The sequence below is a fragment of the Musca autumnalis genome, unplaced genomic scaffold, assembly GCF_047663935.1.
Source record: "Musca autumnalis isolate F117 unplaced genomic scaffold, ASM4766393v1 scaffold_2, whole genome shotgun sequence".
NCBI lineage: Eukaryota > Metazoa > Arthropoda > Insecta > Diptera > Muscidae > Musca > Musca autumnalis.
In genome coordinates, this window is record NW_027411755.1 from 107,450,601 (window position 1) to 107,474,336 (window position 23,736).

Consider the following 23,736-nt stretch of genomic DNA (forward strand, 5'->3'; position numbering starts at 1 on the left):
TTTTTAGTGGAAATTATTTTGTTTTATTAATATGTATAAGAATTAAACTGTTAACTATATAAATAATATTTTTTATTTATACCAATAGAAAGTTGTTTTTCTCTTTCGTTGTTTTATTTAAAATTTTGTAAGGATTTTGGTTTTGCAATAATATAGTTGTCTAACTGTATAGATAGAAATTTATTTTTTTTTTTTGTTTTTAATTGATATTAGGTGTGTTCGTTTACTCAACAATTTGTACAAATTTGTACAAGTCCAGTAACTTCTTGTAAACGACCAAGGTATTTTGCATTGTACTGCAGAGTAAACGAACAACATCCAGTAACAATTTGTACAAATTTTAAGTAAACGAACACACATATTAACTGACTTCCGTAACGTCAGCTACTTTGTTAATGTCTGTAATGGTCTTAAGCATCCCATTCCATACCGCTGTGATACTAATGCGAAATATTGCAATCCAAAACGTCACGGATGCACATTTATTTATATTTTATACTAGCAAAATGCCCGCTACTTCGTATGCGGAAAGGATATAAAAAAACAAATAAACAATATATAATATGGAAATGACAAACACTGAAAATTTGGTCGCACTAATACCAATTTTAATCAATATTTATTTTTATCTTAGTACTGTACGTACCCCTTAAGTTCGTTTTTAAAAAAGATCAGCCGTATCTCACCCTTACACATTAACAGCGAGATCAACGTTGCACACCAATACACACCCTAACTCCAAAAAATAAAAATTCCAGCACTGTCCCTACACCCAAAAACAAATTGAGTACCATTAAGTAATTTTCGTATACTTATGGTACGTATTTCGACGACATATCTCAGCCATACACGGACATTAATACAAAATAATTACAGTAAATTCCATAATAATTACAGTAATTCCAAATCTCAAGATTCCAGCTGTATCCGTTCGTCCAATTCCAAATTGTACCAAACTTAGTATCAAGTCGAACTCTTCGTACCCATAAGAAAGATTTTCCAAAACTACCTCAATCCTTCACTTTAGTAGTAATCTTACTTCCAAATTTCAGGATTCAAACTCTATCCGTTAAACCAAATTAAAATTGTACTAAATTTAGAACAATTTAGAATTTTGTACCAATTTTCAAAACTTCCTCAACGCAACAGGGCTACAATAATCATGCTTTCAAATTGCAGGATTCCACCGCTATCCGTTCACCTACATACAAATTGTACTAAATTTAGTACCATTTAGTGCTTTTCGTAACCATAAGTTTGCTTTTTCAAAACAACCTGAATCCTACTCTTCGACTGTAATCGTAATTCCAAATTTCAGGATTCCAGCTCTATTAATTCACCCGAATCCAAATTGTATCAAATTTAGTACCATTTCTTTCCCAAACAAAAATTTCAGGATTCCAGCTCTACCCGTTCACCCAAATCCACATTGTACCATATTTAGTACCATTTAGTACTTCTCGTACGCACACGTACGACTTTTCAAAATTTCCTCAATACTACACTCCTACAGTAATCTTAATTCCTAATTCCAACACTATCCGTTTACTAAAATTCAATTTGTACCGAATTTAGTGCTTTCTGTACCCATAAGTACGAATTTCCAAAACTACCTCAATTCTACTGTCCGACAGTAATCTTAGTTCCAAATTTCAGAATTCCAGCTTTATCCGTTCATCCAAATCCAAATTGTACCAAATTTAGTACCATTTAGTACTTTTCGTACTCAAACTCAACGCAACAGGGCTACAATAATCATGCTTTCAAATTGCAGGATTCCACCGCTATCCGTTCACCTACATACAAATTGTACTAAATTTAGTACCATTTAGTGCTTTTCGTAACCATAAGTTTGCTTTTTCAAAACAACTGAATCCTACTCTTCGACTGTAATCGTAATTCCAAATTTCAGGACTCCAGCTCTATTAATTCACCCGAATCCAAATTGTATCAAATTTAGTACCATTTCTTTCCCAAACAAAAATTTCAGGATTCCAGCTCTACCCGTTCACCCAAATCCACATTGTACCATATTTAGTACCATTTAGTACTTCTCGTACGCACACGTACGACTTTTCAAAATTTCCTCAATACTACACTCCTACAGTAATCTTAATTCCTAATTCCAACACTATCCGTTTACTAAAATTCAAATTGTACCGAATTTAGTGCTTTCTGTACCCATAAGTACGAATTTCCAAAACTACCTCAATTCTACTGTCCGACAGTAATCTTAGTTCCAAATTTCAGAATTCCAGCTTTATCCGTTCATCCAAATCCAAATTGTACCAAATTTAGTACCATTTAGTACTTTTCGTACTCAAAGGTACGAATTTCTAAAACTATCTCAATCCTACACCCCTACAGTAATCTTAATTCAAAACTTTAGGATTCCAGCTCTATCCGTTCACCCAAATCCAAATTTAGTACTGCTCGTAATCATAAATACGAACTTCCAAAACCATTTCCTTATTTCAACGCCATTTCCCAACCTTGATACTTAAAATTCAGGATTCCAGTTCTATCCGTTCACCCAAATCCAAATTGTAATAAATTTAGTACCATTTAGTACTTTTCGTACACATAAATACGAATTTCCAAAATTTCCCCAATCCTATGATCCAACAGTAATCTCAATTTCAAATTTCAGGATTCCAGCTCTGTCCGTTCACTCGAATCCCTATTGTACCAAATTTAGTACTTTTCGAACACATAAGTACGAATTTCCAAAACCACCCTCATATCTCAGTCCTACACTTCACAGTAATCTTAATTCCAAATTTCAGGTTTCCACCTACATACATACGTTCACCCAAATCCAAATTGTACTAAATTTAGTACCATTTAGTACTTTTCGTACCCATAAGTACGAATTTTCAAAACTACCTCAATTCTACACCCCACCAGTAATCTCCATTCCAAATTTCGAGATTCCAACTATATCCGTTCACCCAAATCCCCATTGTCCCAAATTTAGTACCATTTAGTACTTTTCATTCACATAAGTAAGAATTTCCAAAACTTCCCCAGTCCTACACCCCACCAGTAATCTCAATTCCAAATTTCGGGAATCCAGCTCTATCCGTTCACACAAATCCAAATTGTACTAAATTTAGTACCAATTATTACTTTTCGTACACTCAAGTTTCCAAAAACCCTTTGGTGCATCTTTCTTACTCTTCATCAGTGATCCTCAGTCCAAATTTGAGGAATCAAGCCCTATCCGTTCACCCAAATCGAAACTGTACCAAATTTAGTGCTATTTAGTATTTTTCGTACCCTATGTACGAATTTCCAAAACTTCCACAATATTAAACTCCACCAGTAATCTCAGTTCCAAATTTAGAGATTCCAGCGCTATCCGTTCACCCAAATCCCCATTATACAAAATTTAGTTCCATTTAGTACTTTCCGTACACATAAGTACTAATTTCCAAAACCACCTTCATATCTCAATCCTACACTTCAACAGTAATATTAATTCCAAATTTCAGGTTTCCAGCTCTATCCGTTCATTCAAATCCAAATTGTACTAAATTTAGCACCATTTAGTACTTTTCGTACCCATAAGTACGAATTTTCAAAACTACCTCAATCCTACACCCCACCAGTAATCTCAATTCCAAATTTCCAGATTCCAGCTATTATCCGTTCACCCAAATCCCCATTGTATCAAATTTAGTACCATTTAGTACTTTTCATACACATAAGTACGAATTTCCAAAAGTTCTTCAATCCTACACTCCAACAGTAATCTCAATTCCAAATATCAGGATTCCAGCTCTATCCGTTCACCCAAATCCCTATTGTACCAAATTTAGTACTATTTAGTACTTTTCGTACACATAAGCACGAATTTCCAAAACTACCCTCATATCTCAATCCTACACTACAACAGTAACCTTAATTCCAAATTTCAGGTTTCCAGCTCTTTACGTTCACCCAAATCTAAATTGTACTAAATTTAGTACTTTTCGTACACATGATTGGTAATTTTCCAAACCATTTCCTTTTAGAAGCACCACTTCCCAACCTTGATTTCCATACCAAATTCCTATATTCCTGGGGCCTATTATTGATTTCATTCAAATTACAGATTTTGAAATTGAAAATTGAATAGTTATTACTGTACATCTCCATATACGATAAAATTCTTAATTGCAAATAAATCGTGGTAATATGCACAATTCTATTGCACTTTCATTGATTTGCAAACATTTAGTTATTACCAAAAAGTCAGGTCCATACAGTTTTTAGTTGTTGTTATTTCTGGCCGATTTCTGAATTTATTCCCCTAATGTTGTCTTCAACAGCAACTCATTTGTTCATTTGCGTAATTGATGTTTATACACCATTATCACCAACTGCGACATCTGTTGCAATGGAAGATAACAAATGTCTTGTCTTTCTATTATTTAGTGGTTTACGATAAAATAAGTGCGCCTAGAAGTAAACTACAAAATTTGAAATTATGTGTGATCTCTTACGATATCAAGAAGTTATGGCATTGTTAATTTTACACATGTCTTGCAGAGGGCCAACTAAGTGAATAAGTACGTAATAGTAATGAAAAATAAGGATTTTTGTTGTTGTTATTTTTTGTGGTTCCAGGACGAATTTTCTAAAACCCGGCCTTATCTCGCACATTTGCATCAACAGTGACCCACTGGTAAAATTTCAAGCTCCTAGCTTTAGCCGTTTTGGCTGGGCGTTGATGATGAGTCAGTCAGTCAGTCAATCACTTATCACCAAGCTCATTTATATATATAGATTTATTCATATTTCATAATTTTGAAGTCCGAGGACCACATTAGAGAGACGCAGAATACATACAAAATAAGCATCAGGTAGTTAACTGATGCATTAGGTAGATTTTGCAATGGCTTGTACTTTTCCAATGCACGACCAATAATTAAACCAAAGCAGATTTATGACGTTTTGGAAGTCAGCCATTTTCAGTCGTTAACTTTATGCCTGTTCCAGATCCTGCAAGAAGCTACTAATTTTTACTACGGTAACATTTTTTCCGTTATGATATCGAAAAAGTAGTTAAAATTAGTAGATTCTTGCAGTACTGGAACTATTTGTATGTTGCTAATATATAAGTTATTGGCTTTTTTATATTAGATAGTATATACGTATGTATGTAAGTGAAATTATGTTTTAATACCAAGGCTGACTTCCTAAACGTCAGTTTGTAGTCGTGCATGAAACTAAGTGTTATTAGATCGTGTCATTTTAGAAATTTCAGTAGTGGGGAACTCGATCTAAGAACCCCTAGTTTCATGCGCGACTATAAAGCAACTGACGTTTCAGAAGTCAGCCCAACTGAATGGAGCGGTAGTAACAGAACACATACGCCAGCTTGCCTAGGATTAAAAACATCATCGTATTCCCATTTCGCGTTCAAACTGTTCCGCTTTCAAAGAACCGTCAATGCTTTTGAAATCCTTATTAAAAACACTATATGCACTGATTTCACCGGGACTCTTTGGACCCGTGCGTGTGTTTAAGTACATAACAACGAGTCCGGAGAGCATTAGATATACAATTCCAAACTGCATTTCAATGGCGATAATATATAAAATAATCCAGAGGGATACATAGGCAACACGCAGTGAGTAACGCAAAATTATATCCCAGGATCGAGTTTCTCCAGTAGAACCATTGACATTGGTTATCTCAAGAACCTAAAAAAACAACACGTATGTTATTTATAAACAAATGCGCTGTACATTATTTACTTCTTCCATTTCTTCCTTGCAATTAGAGACTCTTTTGTCGAAAGTTAGAAAATCTCTAATTTTTAATATGATTCTCTTCCATTTTTCCTCCCGCTTTTTCTTGTTACGGTATTTTTGCAATTTATCTTCAGGAGCTTCCATTACTATTTAATTGCATTGTTGTATCTGGTGTGACGTTGGTTGGATTAGAGATGGCAAACATTAGGCATTGGAGTAGAGCTGGCAAACCATCGATATTCCCAACATTAGATATTTTCGATATAATAGTTTAAAAAATCGAGTGCTATCCATTAATTTGGAAATGAAAATGGCGGAAATGTCTGCGCTTTTGTTGAAATTTTGCACAAAAAGTTCACAGAAATCAAAAAGGAGAAAAAACAATTGCTTTTATTTAATAAAAATACATTTTACTTTTTTGAAAAATTTGTACGTGTAACTTACTTTCTTACATCCACAAAATCGAAAATCCTCGATTTTCTATTAATTTCAGTGAAGTTTAGGTTAGGGGTTTTTAATCCGATAATATCGATAGACATAACTATCTATCGATATTGTATTTTTAAAAATAATCGATATTATCGATGGTGCCATCGATATTTTTCCAGCTCTACATTGGAGATGCCTAATGTCATGTTCACACGAGCGATTCAATTACGTTGTTCGCCTGTCGAACGACGTACACGAATTAACCCGTTTCCACGACACCATTCGTAATTAACAGAAACATAAACAAAATTTCCTTCATTTTTGTTTCCTTGTTTTCACGAAAATTTGAACCGAAAACACATAAAATATACACCAAATGAATAGGAAAAACAATAGACTTTCCTTCAAATGTATCTTCTATATTTAACTACACACATTTCATTAATTTTTTGCATAAATTCTGAATAATTTTGTATTTTTAATATATTTTTATATGTTTCTATTTTCAAAACTAAAGAGAGAGAGAGGCATGTCAAAACAATGTTTGTGTATACAGACTTTCAGTTATTTGTTTCCTTTTTGTTTCTGATTTTTTACGCGATTTTCAACTAATGGACAAGAAATGTGTGTGGAATTAAAAAGGAAACACAACCATCTTCCTTCTGCATCTATATAAAATGTTTAGTTCATTAATTCTCATTCATCTTTTTCCCTTTTTCTAAAAATTTTTGTGTTTTCAAAAAATTTTTCAATTTAGAATTTAGACATGTCATAATTAATTTGTTCGATAAATTCTCTCATTTGTTAGGGATGGGACATATTTTATCGTTGTTCAGAGAGCATTTCTACTTGAACAACGTAGAAAAATCGTCGTTCGTTCATAGAATTTTGTGTGGGGAAATAAGTAATTTATTCGTAGTTATGGGTCGAACAACGAATAGAGAACGAACGACGTACCGTGGAAACGGGCTATAATCGACACTATCGATTCTTTATTTAAAATGTCACTATCGACAGTGTTTGAATTGCTACCAGCACTAAAGCTGGCAAAAAATCGATGGCACTATCGATAATATCGATTGTTATTTAAAAATTCAATATCGATAGATAGTTTTGCTATCGATATTATCGGAATAAAAACCCCTAACCTGAAATCCATTGAAATATATAGAAATTTCGCTGCTTTTCGGTTACGTGTGTGTAAGAAAGTAAGTCCGTAGTTACACGTACACATTTTTCGGCAAAATAAAATGTATTTTTTTAAATTTTTTATAAAATAAAAGCATTTGTTTATTCTCCTTTACATTTCTGTAAACTACTTTTGCATAATTTCAAGAAAATCATTGACATTTCCGCCATTTTCATCTCCAAATTAATGGCGATGACAACATAACGATAATATCGATAGCAATCGATATTTTAAAACATTATATCGAAAATATCTAATGTTGGGAATATCGATGGTTTGCCAGCTCTAACCAGCACAGCACTGAAATCACTAAAAATATGCTATTGCTATGATGTGCTGTTGTAATAGCGCTTGCACTTGAAAATTGACCGTTTTTTTCCTCTACATGTCTTTAATTTCATTGTTAACCTGATTTTCAGAGCCATCTACACTTGAAGTTCTTCATTTTGGTAACAACTTACCTATCCCCTCGTTGACGTTTTTCCTATATTCTGATTAAGGGCTTTCCTTTTTAACTGGAAGAAAAATGGCTGATTCATGGTCATCTTCAAGGTTTCAATTGCAAAGAGCTCGAATGACTCGTCCATTTTGTCCTCTGAAGCCTTTAAAGCCAGTTATCAGAAACGTTCAATATTTGCAACGGTTATAATTTTGTGATAATACGTGGCGAATTCCTGACAAAATTCGTGAAACTAATTTCAAACTATTTTCTGCGAACCATTTTCCCCTTCATTATCTTCTGTGGGTAAGATCGGACAAGGCTTATTCATTTGCATATAATTTATTTACAATGATTTCTTTAGAACCCTTTACTGTGCAGATCACTTTGAAATCATTGCTTTCTGCAACCCAGAGAATATCCCTATATTGTTAGTGCATCGGTTTGTGTGGCACTTCTTTAAGAATAAAGCTTTTGCAGAGGTAACAAATTTTAAATTCTCACTTTTGTTGTTTATCTTCATATAATCAAAATTCTTAATTAGGGAGATGCTGTTCAATCATAAAAGTTTTGTTGGAATACGACACAAAACATAAACCACAAAACATCGATATCTCTTTCGTTGTTATGATTGCCTCATTGCTTTGTTAACGCGACAACGTTATCTCAGTTGTCTGTGGTCATCAAATTAAACAGTGTTGAAGTGAGGAGAACATCGTCAGTCTTTACAAGCCGGTATTAATTGGAAAATTCCTGAAGAATGATCGTTTGAATGCCTTTAGATGCCACATAGCTCTTAATAACCGTGAATGAGTAAATCCTTAAGTCCAAAGTAGTGCGAAGAAACGGAGCGGTCGTCCTGTGAGGTATGTCCTTTGGAACTACTTAAAGCCGAAGCGGTCTGAGAAGAAAACGCTTTGTGGAACGATTGTATCGAAGACGGTATAGTGCTTAAATAAACATCCAGAAAGAACTGGAAAAGTGAAGGCATGACATAACATCCATATCTAAATTGCCATTAACAAACGCATAATTTTACTGCTAGTGTCATAACCCAAATTCGTGTTAAATTTTAAATTAGATTTGTCCTATATTGCCTTCTTGGCTCAATTGGTGCCTGAATTTAAAAGTTTCATCACCTACTTATTATTATAAAAAAATAATTTGAATTAATTGTGCAAAAGAATTGATATGAAAGAGTAAAGTGCATGAAGAATTTTTTTGAGAAAGAAAAAAAAGAACAAAAACGATTGAATGGTTGATACCGTTAGCATTTGCAAATTCTTTGACCACGGTACAAACAATCATACGTATTAATAATTACAAAATGATCGCTTGTACATGCGAATGTTGACGGTAAATGTACATAATGTTAATACTTTGGGTGTTAATATCATGTTAATTTCATAACTCTGACACCATTTGCCAATACAGATGCATGCAAGATTTATAACAGTTTACCAGAGCAACCTCAGTCAAAATCTCTCACTATCTGCAATCTTACATTAGAGAGCATCACAAATTTAATAACATCAGTTACAGCATGGCAGAGGCTTAATGCAGCGCAGCCACAATCATCATCTCTACGAAAGCGCTTTCGTCGTGGGATCAATAAAAAAGTAAGTGACTGTTTTGTTTTGATTATTGTTATCTTTTGTTATGCTCTTCCTTGTGGATATTGATATCATTCGATAAGGGTAACCACTTTCTTGTTTTAATAGAGAGGAAGGAAAAAAAACTGTGACAAGAAAAAGAAAAAAAAACGAGATTCACAACACTGCTCATTGCAATTATTCTAATTACCAGCTGCAGATGTTGAAAATTATTTGCTAGCTAGTCACTGTTTTTTTCTTCGGGTTGTCCCTTATATCACATTGCAAATGGTACTCTGAATTTTCTATTAATTATTAAACACTTTTTTGGGGAAAAAACCCCACAATAATATGGATAAAAGAAGTGTAAACCCCATATTAGAAATTATTCTTTTGCAATAAAATTCTATAATGCACTCTATTCCATTATTGCATTTTAACCATATATAACTACCGTCAGTTACAAAAAGAAACAATCCTATTTCAATTTCATACGCATTACTTGCATTACATCTTTTTGTTCAGCTACCTGTAATAATTAATATTCAATGTGAATATTGATTATGCAGTAATTTGTTATCCACTATATATTAAGATCATTATCTTGAAGATAGTCATCAGTCACACACTGTCTGAAAATCTTTATGCTAATATGTAAGAATATATTATGATTATTATACTTAACTATAAAAACCTAGAGCTAATATTATCATCTACCTTATTACCCTATACCTTTACCACAACTTGGCTTGTTTAGGTTTAAGCAATAATTTTGCATGCATGAATTTATACTGTTCTCTCTTTTTCATTTAAATATACATGAACTCATTATGAATTCTGAGTGAATTTCGATCATGATCTGATTGTTTTCTTTCGATCGTAGAGGCTGGTGTCATCTTTGGGGTCTCACCAAAATATCTATTTCAGGACATGTTTACCTGGTGCTGACCAAGGTTGGGAGGGCAACGTTGGCAACTAAAGTTATCTTGTTGCTTAAGTCTTTTGATTTTCTACATTCTCCTACTTTCTCTTAATCACTTTCTCTTAAATGCTTTCTCTTCTTGCCTTCTGTTTTGCTACTCTCTTCTATGTTCTGTTTGTGTGTAGGTAGTGTATTCTGTCATACAGCAGAACATAATTTTCTTATTTCCGTTTCCTTCTTGTTTTTTTCCTTTATATCTTTCCCCGTCTCTACTGTTTACCTTTTCGCACGCAATAATAACAACTTAATTAAATTTCATGTAGCACAGTGGTATTATGTGCATTGGTGCCCAAAGAACCCCCCCACCGACGAGCCACAAGGCCGGAGGCAATGCGTGCAGGTACATTAATGCTCCACAACTCCATCAACTACAAATGATGCAACGTTACATGCTACACTGTTTTCAAAAACAAAATCGAAAACTGTTGCTGTGCTATGCTGCGAACATACAAGTAGCACAGCACATGGTCTATGCTGTGCTTCTGAAATCTGCGAAGGGCTGTGTGCTGTGTGGCCCAATTATAGGTCCTCCGGCAAAATCTGATGATTTCGATGTGAGCTGTCAAAATTCATATTTGTCATTTGATTTCGCTGTGAGGTATTGAAATGTCGAACTGTATAGAAACAGGTAGATGTATCTCGAAAAAAGAAAACAAATAAACTTAATGTTGTACACGTAAAATGTCAACATTTGTTGTGTTTGTATGAGAATTTAATTTACAATCACTTATATTAGCAGTTCAAGTTCGATCAGCTGGTATTTTCTGTTTCGTCAAACAAAAATAACTACGGTAACAACTTTTTCTCGGAAAATGTTTTGTATGTATCATGGCCCAATTACAGGTCCTCCACCAAGCGAATTCATAGAAAAACAAAGATTTTAAATGTCAAAATTCATAAACAGAAGCGAACAATTGTTTGAGGCGAATTTCTTTTCTGTCAATTCAGGTAGATACATACAAAACATTTTCCGAGAAAAAGTTGAAAAAGAGTTATTTTTGTTTGACGAAACAGAAAATACCATCTGATCGAACTTGAACTGCTAAAATAAGTTATTGTAAATTAAATTCTCATACATAACACAAAAATGTTGACATTTTACGTCTACAACATTGGGGTTTATTTATTTTCTTTTTTCGAGATACATCTACCTGTTTCTGTACAGTTTAACATTTCTATACCTCACAGCGAATTCAAATGACAAATATGAATTTTGACAGCTCAAATCGAAATCATCTGATTTTGCTGGGGGACCTGTTATTGGGCCATGGTATGTATGTCTTGTGCCAGACTATGAAAATGTTCATGAAAATGTTTTGAGCTTATGGGTAAGAAGGGAGAAAGGGAGCTCCTTCACCTCCGCTCTCTCCTAAAAGCGAAAATATTTTCATGTGTTATTTTCAGTGTCTGACTCAAGAGTATCTACCTGAATTGACAGAAAAGAAATTCGCCTCAAAAATTTTTTCGCCTCTGTTTATGAATTTTGACATTTAAAATCTTCGTTTTTCTTTGAATTCGCTTGATGGAGGACCTATTATTGGGCCATGCACACAGCATAGCATAGTCATCAAAATCAAAAGCGAATGCTATTGCTATGCTGTGCTGCAGACATTTTAACAGCATAGTAAACAGCCGCAGTCAAGAAAACAAAAACGAAAACTATTGCTGTACTGTGCTATGAACAAAACATGGCACAATCATACAGGTACCGGCATCAGCCCAGCTGATGTACTGCAAGCTGTCAAAAAAGTTGTTGTAATTGAAAACATAAAATTAAAAAACAAAAATTTAAACGAAAAATTGTGAATTTTTGGTGGATTTTTGTAATAGTTCGTTTATTAATATCTGCCTAACAACATTTTGTTGAAAAAATTGTGTGAATCGCTTTATTTTTGGAAAACATTTTTGACAGTTCACAGTACTGAACTGGTTTTTGTTGTAGTTGTTTGCTGATGCATCTACCTGGTAATTGTGCCATGGAACAAAATCAACAGCATAGTATCAAACATAACCCAGAAAAATGTTTGATGGCAGAGAAGTATGTATTTTTTTTGACGTTTCTTCTATTTTTACATTACCATACGTTTTGGACAAATATGTTTGTTGAACTCATTTTGCAACGTTTACAATTAAAAACGTAGGGGAACACACATACAATTCATTTATAAACAAGTCCACCAGCAATATTTTGCAAAAAACTCGACTTATTTGCCATTTTTGACAACTAATACCTTACGAAGATTGAAACAAATAGCAATAGAAAATAACGGACTACAAAAACAATGAGAGAGAATTTTTGAGAGTAAAATGCCACTGTTAAACATCTGCTGACAAAGAAAAAGTTATGGTATGTTTACATTTACGTAATCCACTCGATTTGTCAATTCCATTGCTTATACGTCAAATGAAATCCACTGGATTTTAGACGAGTTTTCAATTGACATTTACGTAAAGTTGAAAGCGATTGGATTTCGTAAATCTAAACGTACTATCAATTGGTATGTTCCTTTACTTTATAAAATGGTAACAGTGGCAAAAAATGGTAAAAATGATATGCTCATATAAATTGTATCCTTTCTAAAGTAAGCGTTCCTTTGCAGGTTAAAAATTATAAGAAATGGTAACCTCAGGCACGTAAAGGAACAGAACAAATATGTTGCTACGACAATGTATTTATGTATTTGAACCGCTGTAGATTTATCAAATGTTATTGTGCGAATTTACACATTTGGTTTTAAGTTAATTTACAAAGAAATGAAAGAAAGAGCGTACGTTTACTATTTTTTAAAATTCATCATTTAAAAACTAGTTTTTTTGTATACTCTAATTAATTAATCTTGCAAAGTATTTTGGATTAGATAAACCGTTTATCCCAGAAAACTCTAATAAAAACTGTTTAGTCATTATGACGACAGATGTACTCTTTAAAATAAAAACATCCATTAACAAGATTGTCTTAAGAAAATATACAAAATGAACTTTTATGTCTGTTTATTGACAAAACAGTAATATATAATTTTTTAAAGTACCAAAAAATCTCTTGTGTGAAATTGTTACGAATCTCTTTACCTGAATGAAAATTTTAAGAAATAAGGAAAGAAACCCCATGAAAATTTGCTGATTATTATTATTATTATTGCTCGACTTTAAAAAGCCCAAACATTCCTGTAAGTTCTGCAACTAAAGGTAAGGTCACATTATGCAAATACATATTTGCTCCAGTGACCGGCAGTGCGCGCGTACTGAGAACAAGTGAGCATAAATTTCAATGCATTATTTACACTCACTTGCTCTCAGTAAGCGCACACTTCGCATGAGCAAATATTTGCCTAATGTGACCTTACCTTAGGTAATTCTTGTTATAGATAACAAAATTTCAAAGAAGACATTGAATAATAATTGATCGTTCTAAAAATGTTCTTAGGACAAATATAAAAACATTTCGAAAGACCGCTAAAATATAACAAATTTGACACAACATATTATACAAATATAGTAACAATAGTTTCTTGAAACTAATTTATTTAGTCGGGAACCATACTAGCATGAATTTCATTAAAGAATTTAACATTTTGTGTTTCTAGATCAAGGTCCACAGTAGAGTAAAATCGTGAAATTGCTGTAGTGGAGAATTTGATCTAAGAACGCCTAATTTCATGAAATTTAATAAAATTCTCGCTAGTGTGGTCCATGGCTTATGGAAGCGAATTTCGAGTTTCTAAATGCATGTTATTGCCACTTGTACCTTTTTTAATATATGTATTAGGGTGGTTTTAAAAATCAATGTTGGAATTTTTGAGCTCAATCGGAGTATGTTAACACGTGCCCTCAAAGTTTCCATGGGCCCTTTAAATAGCCAAAATTAAAATCTGACCCGATTTTCAAAAATGTTTGTGGGATTACTTGTTTAGCAACTTGTAAACTGTTTTCATCGATTGGACAATAAATGTGATCTGTAAAGTGATTTTGTGAAAATTCGAATTAAAATTAAAATTGGTCCCCATTTTATAGGGCCAAAGGCGAATTTTCACAAAATCACTCTATAGACCACATTTATTATCCAATCGATAAAAAAGTACCATCTATGTACCTTGTAAGCAATAAACAACACAGAACAACTCATAGGGTCATTATTATAAGTTTTCTTTTACTATTGGATGTATTTGAAAACGCAAAATGAACGAATTTGAAGACATTAAAAATATAATTTTCACATTATAAGTTAATGCCAAGAAAGTTCTCCTTGAAATTGAAGGATCCCTTTTAATATTATTTTAACCGGAACGCTAAAAAATCTGATCGAAAAATCCAATCTATAACCAAAGAAGGGTTGTTTATAATAATGGGGGTTAGTGAGTTTGCTGGGTTAACATTAATTATGCTATGCTATGTAGAAATGTGGCCTGTTCCCGTACTTAAAAAAGTGGTAAAAGTCGTAAAAGTTGTAAAAGTCGTAAACGATTTTCATATAAATTTTGTGTACGGGAACGCAAAATGTGTAAAAGTGGTAAAAATTGTAAAAACTTTTTAGTTCTGGAACAGAGCTATGTTTACAGCATAGCAGAGCACAGCAATCGTTTTTCAATTTCATGACTATGCTACACTGAAAGAAAAATGCTTCGTTGTATCAATGAACGGGTTTCATTGATTATTTTTCATTGATGCTATGAAATGTTACATTAATACAATGTAATGTTTAGTTAATGCTATGAAACCTTACGTTAACTAAAATTTAATGATTTTTGGTTTCATTGAATAAATGAAACGTATTTCATTGATGCAATGAAACTTCTAATTTCTTTAAATTTTGAAAAATATGTGAGTATTGAAACTGTGCTAAATAGTATGTGCTTAAAAAAAATAGTATTCAAACATCTTTTAAGAAAATGGTGGAAAATTGGATATATTTGATGTTTTTAGTTGGCTCCAAAAATTAATGATATAGTTTCATTAAATAAATGATATAGTTTCATTAAATAAATGAAATAGTTTCATTAAATAAATGAAACAGTTTCATTGAATAAATGAAACATTTTCATTAAATAAATGCAAGAGTTTCATTAAATAATTGAAACATTTCTGAAGTTCCCAATACTATTTTGCGGAATGAAAAAAGGGTCTGAAATCTTATCTATATTATCATCATTTTTCTTCTAATTATTTTTCTTTCTTAAACAAATGTTTTAAATTTTCCACAATCATAAACAGTACACATTTATAAATCTGCCAAGTACATACATATGTGTGTATAGAATCACATACATCAAACATACATATGTATGTACGAATATTAGCAGAAGCGTCTCTAAAAGCGTAACTGTACAAAAATTCTTTACTTGCTTTACTAGCGATTGGCTTTGATATACATCAATGGAGGGCAAATTGCGAGATTTTTTATACTTTTGTGTATGAGGCCGAGCATTTCTACCCAACAGTGATATACATACATATTCATTCTCATTAAAATGTTTGTCTCATTTTTTCTACTTGGGGTTCAAGGCTTATTCTCTCGGTATATTATTCTTAGTCGTTCCTTGCTATGTATTTCATTGTTGTTATGAAGTAAATTCCAGCTGTGCGGTGTGAATGTGCGTGTGTGCGTTTAACAAGCAGAAAACAAGACTAGGCAAAACAACCCTGTCTGCCAAAAAGTTGATCAGCAAATTGTCAACAACATTGTTTTAGTTGACATTATAACGCCGAAATGTGCGGATGAATAAAATTTTACGATTCGTGTTTTTAACTTAGAAAAGTAAGTATGTAAATATTGGACAAACTATTTCTGTTAAGTGTTATGTATTCATTTGTTTATATAAGTGAATTTACATTTATTTGGTTTTTCTCTTTGTAATAGATGCAAGCAATAGAAAATCTAAAAAAGAATGGAATGACGGAGAAAATGCCAAGAGTTTGGTGTCCAGCGAAAAATAAAGACAAATAAATTACTAACAGTTTTTATGATTTTCAATTTTACTTAATGGTGACAACGCCCAATAGGATCATAAACTTCGTTGAAAGTAGGTATGAAGTGTTTAATGTGAAAAGAAAATACAAATATTAAACTAAAACTCTTTCATGTAGTTTTTATATGTACAGTTGTTTTATGTGAACTTTGTATGATGTATCCCAACATCATGGAAGTACACAGGGAATGACTGAGCGGCAAAATATGAAGGTAAGTTATTGTGTAGAAAACCAGTTATTTAGTAACAAATTGTTTATTCTTTCAATTTTACTTACAGATGACAACGACCAATGCACGATGGGGCCAATGACAGGTTTTTGAGGCAAAAAGTCATTTTTTCAAGTCAGCGATTGAAATCAAATAATGACTGAATTATATTCTTAACACTTTCAAACCTCCAAAACCAAAAAATTACAATCTGGCAACGACCCACGGCGACATGCCAAGCTGTCAAAGATGTCATAATTATGATTCCGTTTATTTCTGACATTCAGTGGTAATTAAACAATTTAAGTATTTTGGCTCCAAAACCTGATCTGTTGATATTATCTATTTTTTAAAAATGGAAAATACGGGTAATGGTATGTTAATTAAGATTATTATTAAAAGTGTAAATGTAATATTAGATGTGGTCAATAATTTGTTGTGTCAGTAAGTGATGGTTTTTGATGTAGTCTGTGGTATCGTCCATGTGTTCTTTGGAGTAGAACTTTCTGGTGAAAGGTGACAATGTCGGCTAACAGATTTTTAAAAGAATTTTTGCGTATACTTGCGAATAAAAAAATTATCAACTTCCAAATTTGGATATTTTTAATTTTTGGTTGGAAAATCAGCGAAAACCTAAACACCTTATAGAATGGATTTCTGCAAAATTTAATCGAGGTGTCAAAGACAACTTCATGACGGAAGTTAAAAAGCAAATTTATAATATTTGGGCACACCTTAACCAAAAATGGATAAAAAATTGGAGGTCAAAAAGTCGTATATTACAATTTGAAAGCTTATGGCTAGCTATCGACACAGTATTTACGCTAGAACAAGGTAATGATAAAAAGAAGAGAGGGCGCCCTAATGTGGATTATAGTGAAGGAAGAAAACTTGCTTCGGAAGTCTGCTATGAACACGGCAACAATACCAAACCCTTGATTCATGCCGCCTCTGTTTCGTCCAATATGTCAAAAGAAAAATATTTAAACTATGTTCTCAAGGAAGTTCGGTATCAACCAACTAAATTGAGAAAACAATTAGCTTCGACAGAGAAAATTTATGAACGATATATATAAATCTGAACCGATTTCAATATGATGTCTCAATAATGTTTTCTAGACCAAATTCCGTCACACACTTTAAATTTCATCACAATTGGACATATATAGCGTGATTGCTGGACGAAATACATAAAATCGGGTGAAAATATATATGGGAACTATATCTTAATCTAAACAGATTTCGATATAATTTGTCATACTTTTTTTCTAGACGTAATTTCTTCAAACATTTTAAATTTCATCGAAATTGGACAGAATTTGCGTGTTTGTTGCACCAAATACCTAAAATCGGGTGAAAATATATATGAGAGCTATATCCAAATCTTAACCGATTTCAATATAATTTAGCAAACATATTTCTAGACCAAATCCTGACATACGTTTCAAATTTCTTCGAAATTGGACAGAAATTGCGTGTTTGTTGCACGAAATACCTCAAATCGGGCGAAAATATATAAGGGAGCTATATCCAAATCTGAACCGATTTCAAAATAACTTGGCAAACTTTTTTCCAGTCCAAATTCCGCCATATATTCCAAATATCATCATAATTGGACAGAATTTTCGTGTTTGGTCCATCAATTACTCGAAATCGGGCGAACATATATATGAGAGCTATATCTATATATGAACCGATATCAACCAAATTTGGCAGATTAGCTTCTAGGCCGATTATAAACATCTGCACGAAATTTTGAAGGTCTAGCTTGCCCCTGTTATTTTTTGCCTCAAAAACATATCATCGGCCCCATCGTGCAATGGTGTCATTAATGTATTTAGTTAATACCTAAGGAATCAAAAATTACGTATTGTATCCATGGTCAAAACTAATTGCAATAAAATGAATTAAACATATTTAGCGTTGACTTAATTTTTATGCATTACGTGAGTATGAAATGACTTCATAAAATAAATAAAATCTTACATTACATCAATGAAATGTATCATTGATTTTGAGCCAACGTGCACTAAAGAAAGTATTTCTTTACATTAATGAAAGTATTTCATTTCACTAATGAAAATATTTCATTGCATTAATGAAAGTATTTCATTGTATTAATGAAAGCATTTCATTATATTAATGAAAGTATTTTATTGCAATAATGAAGAAGTTTCATTGCATTAATAAAGAGGTTTCATTGTACTAATGAAGAGGTTTCATTGCATCAATGAAGAAGTTTCATTGCACTAATGAAGAGGTTTCATTGCATCAATGAAAAAGTTTCATTTCATTAATGAAGATATTTCATTGCATCAATGAAGAAGTTTCATTGCATTAATGAAGAGATTTCATTGCATCAATGAAGAAGTTTCATTGCAATAATGAACAAATTCGTTATTTGGTCCATCAATTACTCGAAATCGGGCGAACATATATATGAGAGCTATATCTATATATGAACCGATATCAACCAAATTTGGCAGATTAGCTTCTAGGCCGATTATAAACATCTGCACGAAATTTTGAAGGTCTAGCTTGCCCCTGTTATTTTTTGCCTCAAAAACATATCATCGGCCCCATCGTGCAATGGTGTCATTAATGTATTTAGTTAATACCTAAGGAATCAAAAATTACGTATTGTATCCATGGTCAAAACTAATTGCAATAAAATGAATTAAACATATTTAGCGTTGACTTAATTTTTATGCATTACGTGAGTATGAAATGACTTCATAAAATAAATGAAATCTTACATTACATCAATGAAATGTATCATTGATTTTGAGCCAACGTGCATTAAAGAAAGTATTTCTTTACATTAATGAAAGTATTTCATTTCACTAATGAAAATATTTCATTGCATTAATGAAAGTATTTCATTGTATTAATGAAAGCATTTCATTATATTAATGAAAGTATTTCATTGCAATAATGAAGAAGTTTCATTGCATTAATGAAGAGGTTTCATTGTACTAATGAAGAGGTTTCATTGCATCAATGAAGAAGTTTCATTGCACTAATGAAGAGGTTTCATTGCATCAATGAAAAAGTTTCATTTCATTAATGAAGATATTTCATTGCATCAATGAAGAAGTTTCATTGCATTAATGAAGAGATTTCATTGCATCAATGAAGAAGTTTCATTGCAATAATGAACAAATTCGTTAATTTTACTTCAATGAAACTTTTTTCGTTTATTCAATGAAGCTCTACGTTGGCTCAAAATCAATGACAAATTTCATTGATGGAACGTAAGATTTCGTTTATATTATGAAGCTTTTTCTTTCAGTGTATGTGCTATGCTACTTTTAGACCTTGTGCTGTGCTGTGAAAAACTAGTAGCAAATTCAAACACTGACTATCGATTCACAGTTTTTCCGGCATAACCCTGCGTTTACACATGACAGAACAGTTGAGTACATTTATTGATTGTCAAAAACCCAAAACTTGCCTGTGTGACGTAGGCGTCTAGACAACTGCAAAAACAGTTGTAAAATTATGAATGAAAATCGTCGTGACAAAAGTGAGTGGCCACACTAGCAACCAACCGATTATTTGAGCAAAACTGATGGTGTGTACCCCGCTTTAAATTCAGTTTGATTTTGTGCATTAATGCTTTGTTTACATTTACGAAATCCACTCGATTTTAACTGTCATTTCCTTGCGTATACGTCAAATGAAAACTCATCTGAAATCCATAGGATTTCATTTGACGTTTATGCAATGGAATTGACAGTTGAAATCGAGTGAATTTCGTAAATGTAAACCAAGCATAAGGGTGCCACCGCGGTGCAATGGTATGCACACCCGCCTTGCACGCTGAAGGTCGTGGGTTCGATTCCCCGGCCAGTCAATATCAAACACTTTTCAACGGCGGCAAAATACCCCTCTGTAATGTTGGCGACATTTTCTGAGTATTTCAGCCTTGTACAACTTCTCTACAAGTGGTGTTTTAGACACGCCGTTCTGACTCGGCGATAAACAGTTGAGCTAATATGAATCGGGGTGCACTCATTGATATGAGAGAAGTCTCCCCTGTCCCGCCTGGGATGTTTGTGGAACAATTATTATTATATAAACCAAGCATAAGAATGTGGATAATGCACGAATTAATTTAAATTAAGGCAGTTAATGCAAATTAACGCTGCCGTCTGTCTAGGGTATAATACAAGGCATGGTATAAGGTAAAGTAAATACTACAACAAATACAACTCAACAACAACCACATTGAAATTTGTTTTTGTTTGTAAACCTTAGTGTCAACTTATACATATGTAAACAAAACAAGGAAATGTCTATAAATTATTGGAATTTAAAAAACTAATAATTTTCACATTTGATTAAATATTTTGAAAACCATGAATGAAAACTCGTTAGATTTTCAATTTGAATGTTACCATATCATTCCACTAAATGCATAATTTCTCGCAGAAAGTAGAATACTTGCAAAAATGTTTCGGGTCGTTGATGAGACTGACTCCTCGTGCAACCTAAGGAAAACTAAAAACAAACACGCCGCGTTGCTTAAGAGAGACTCATTTCATTCCTACAAAATATTTACCTTAAATAGAACCTAATAATAATTCGACGCACATTAGTAATGCACGCTGTACATAGAAGCGCTATCTCTGAAGTGCATTAACCACACAGCAGGTATAAGTGTTGCAGGTAATAAAAATACATAATTTATGGCCGTCAGCCTTTTTATCTTTAAATATAGACCCTTTCTTTTCTTTACTATATTGGACAAGACATTTGCTACATTATTTATGACCGGCATTGTTATGTTTAAACATAGTTTCTTAGCAAACATGCATTAAAAAGAAATATATCTGACTCCATTTACACAGAAAAAAACTTTTCTACAAAATTCTCCATACTCCCCGCCTTGAAAGATCTTAATCTTTTAACAGTTAGGGCAGGTCCGTCATTGAACATTTTCTTACTTGCTATTAATCTGACTCCATTTACATAAATTAGTTTAGATACAAAACTAAACACTTCAGGTCAGTTCTTAAAGTATTCTAATCTTTTAACAGAAATGTAAGTATGTTATCTTCTTTACAACTAGACATTTTTGATATTAATACAATTACTTTTCATTCTCAACTACCTTCATTTTCAAGCAGCTGAAGGCATTAAGGCCTGCGTACATAAGCTGCCTTGCCTGCTTAACTTGCTTAGTCCCAATTTAAATTAGGCGAGTTTACTTGCGGCAATTGTCAGTTTGTAGGTGAGAGAGGGGGCTGAGAGGCAAAGGGTTACCATATGCCTCATCTCTCTCTCCATCAAACTGACAATTGCCGCAAGTAAACTCGCCTAATGTAAATTGGGACTTACTTCTGATAAAAGAATAAAAAAGAAAAGGGCGACCCAGTTCGAAATTTGCTCGGCCTTCTTTATTCTTTTATTTTTATTATGTCAGAAATGAAGCAGGAAAGCAAGGCAACGAGGCGAAGCAGCTTATGTACCCAGGCCTTTACTTTGTTTCTAAGTTTATAATAAAAAATATAAAAAATTATAATGACTTAAATCTAGGTGATGGCACCCAACACCTTTAGCGATCAGCTATGACGACGTGGATCTTTCTTCCATCGATGAATTGCATAGTATATCCATTTTCGTTTGGTAGGGCATTTCTTTTTAATTGCGATTGCTTTATTGATTATATCATCATAACCAGAAAAACTTCGAAAACTACTTCTGGCATCATTTCCTTCTTCACCATCGGTATTATTCAGCGACATCTCTATGTTCTCTCCACTTTGCCATCTTTGGTTGGTGGTTCATGTGTTGCGCCCGTAACATATGAGGAGCCCGCCATCCATTTTTACGTAGTGAGGGCAATAGAACGTCTTGTCTCTACGTTTAATTTGCCAACCCATTCCCACTTCATTGGTACCTTTGTTTTGTACCGTTACCTTCAGCTCACATTTGGAAACTTCAATGTAATCACTGCTGGTTATATTCCGGTTGGCTATTACCTGCTGGAATAGGCAGGAACTTCAACCTCCAATAAATTCCTGATACTCTTGCTGTTGTTGTACCATTTGATCACGTAAACGTTGCAATTCAGCTTCCAAATTTACTACCTCAGAAGCATGAACACAAATATATATATATATATATATACATCGTCCATGGGAAGTCCATACTTCCCGAGATATAGGCCTTCAAAGTTCCAAAAATATATATATTCCAATTTTCTACCACATATATATATATATATATATATATATATATATATATATATATATATATATATATATCCTCTGGGTGAAGTCCATACTTCATAGCTTGTTCATTTCTTAGCAGATATTAAAAATGTTCGTATTGTTTTAAAGCTTATCGAATCCTCTTGCCACGACTTTTACGGGTTTTGTGATTTTAAAATTAAGCCATATATATCGACTATTTTAACGTAATTTTGGATTTATAAAGAAAATTTTGTGCTTCGCCTATTTAAAGACAAATTTATAATTCAAAACAAAATGTTGTCCCTGTTTCCGAGATTTGCATCTGTCCATAGGAGAAAGTCTTAAATCCCGGCTGAAGGCCGGCTATTTGTAGGAAACTTTATAATTTAAAAGAACATTTTGTTCCCGTTGCCGAGATTTGCACCTGTCCATAGGAAAAAGTCTTAAATCTCAAGCCGAAGGCCGGCTATTTAGACGAAACTTTATAATTTAAAAGAACGTTTTGTTCCCGTTCCCGAGATTTGCACCTGTCCATAGGAGAAAGTCTTAAAACCGGGGCCGAAGGCCGCCTATTTAGAGGAAACTTTGTAATTTAAAAGAACATTTTGTTCCCGTTCCACAGTGCGAAATATGGGAACTTTAGTGGAACTTTACTCAAAAATTAAAGTACATAGAACTTACAATATTATTAATGTGATCTATTGCTAAGTATCCCATGACACATGCCTCATATTCAGTTTTTTTATTTACCCCGCCAAACAACTAGAATGCACTTAAAAGTTGTACTTTTGTTTTACAATATTTATTTGTCTTAAAAATTGCTTCTAGCTTTGCTTAAGTAATAGAGGTATAAAAACAAATGATGAGCTAACTGACTATATTTTTTGTCGGTGTTATAATTCTTGACAATTTTATAATTATTTGGCGTTTATAGAGTTGTAATATCTAATTTAGTTTGATTGCTATTCGTTCCCCAAAAATGTGTTTTTTTA

At 32.9% G+C, this 23,736-nt stretch overlaps 2 protein-coding genes across 3 annotated transcripts in view; one reads left to right on the forward strand and one right to left on the reverse strand.

Moving 5' to 3' along the window:
- Positions 1–5,949, reverse strand: Saysd1 (SAYSVFN motif domain containing 1). The gene is made up of 2 exons (XM_073968705.1): positions 5,745–5,949; positions 1–5,690 (listed from the first exon to the last, which is right to left on the reverse strand). Exons 1-2 carry the CDS (start codon positions 5,883–5,885, stop codon positions 5,385–5,387), a joined length of 447 nt encoding a protein of 148 aa, XP_073824806.1. The 5' UTR covers positions 5,886–5,949; the 3' UTR covers positions 1–5,384.
- Positions 5,950–6,266: 317 nt separating this feature from the next.
- Positions 6,267–23,736, forward strand: part of LOC141394417 (uncharacterized) — a 59,721-nt gene continuing 42,251 nt past the window's right edge. Inside the window, exons 1-4 of one of the 2 annotated variants that reach the window (XM_073968703.1) lie at positions 6,267–8,104; positions 8,163–8,280; positions 8,343–8,664; positions 9,233–9,417. The gene's annotated coding sequence lies outside the window, so the exon portion shown is untranslated. The remainder of the gene's footprint in view (positions 8,105–8,162; positions 8,281–8,342; positions 8,665–9,232; positions 9,418–23,736) is intronic. The other variant, XM_073968704.1, reaches the window with a different exon arrangement.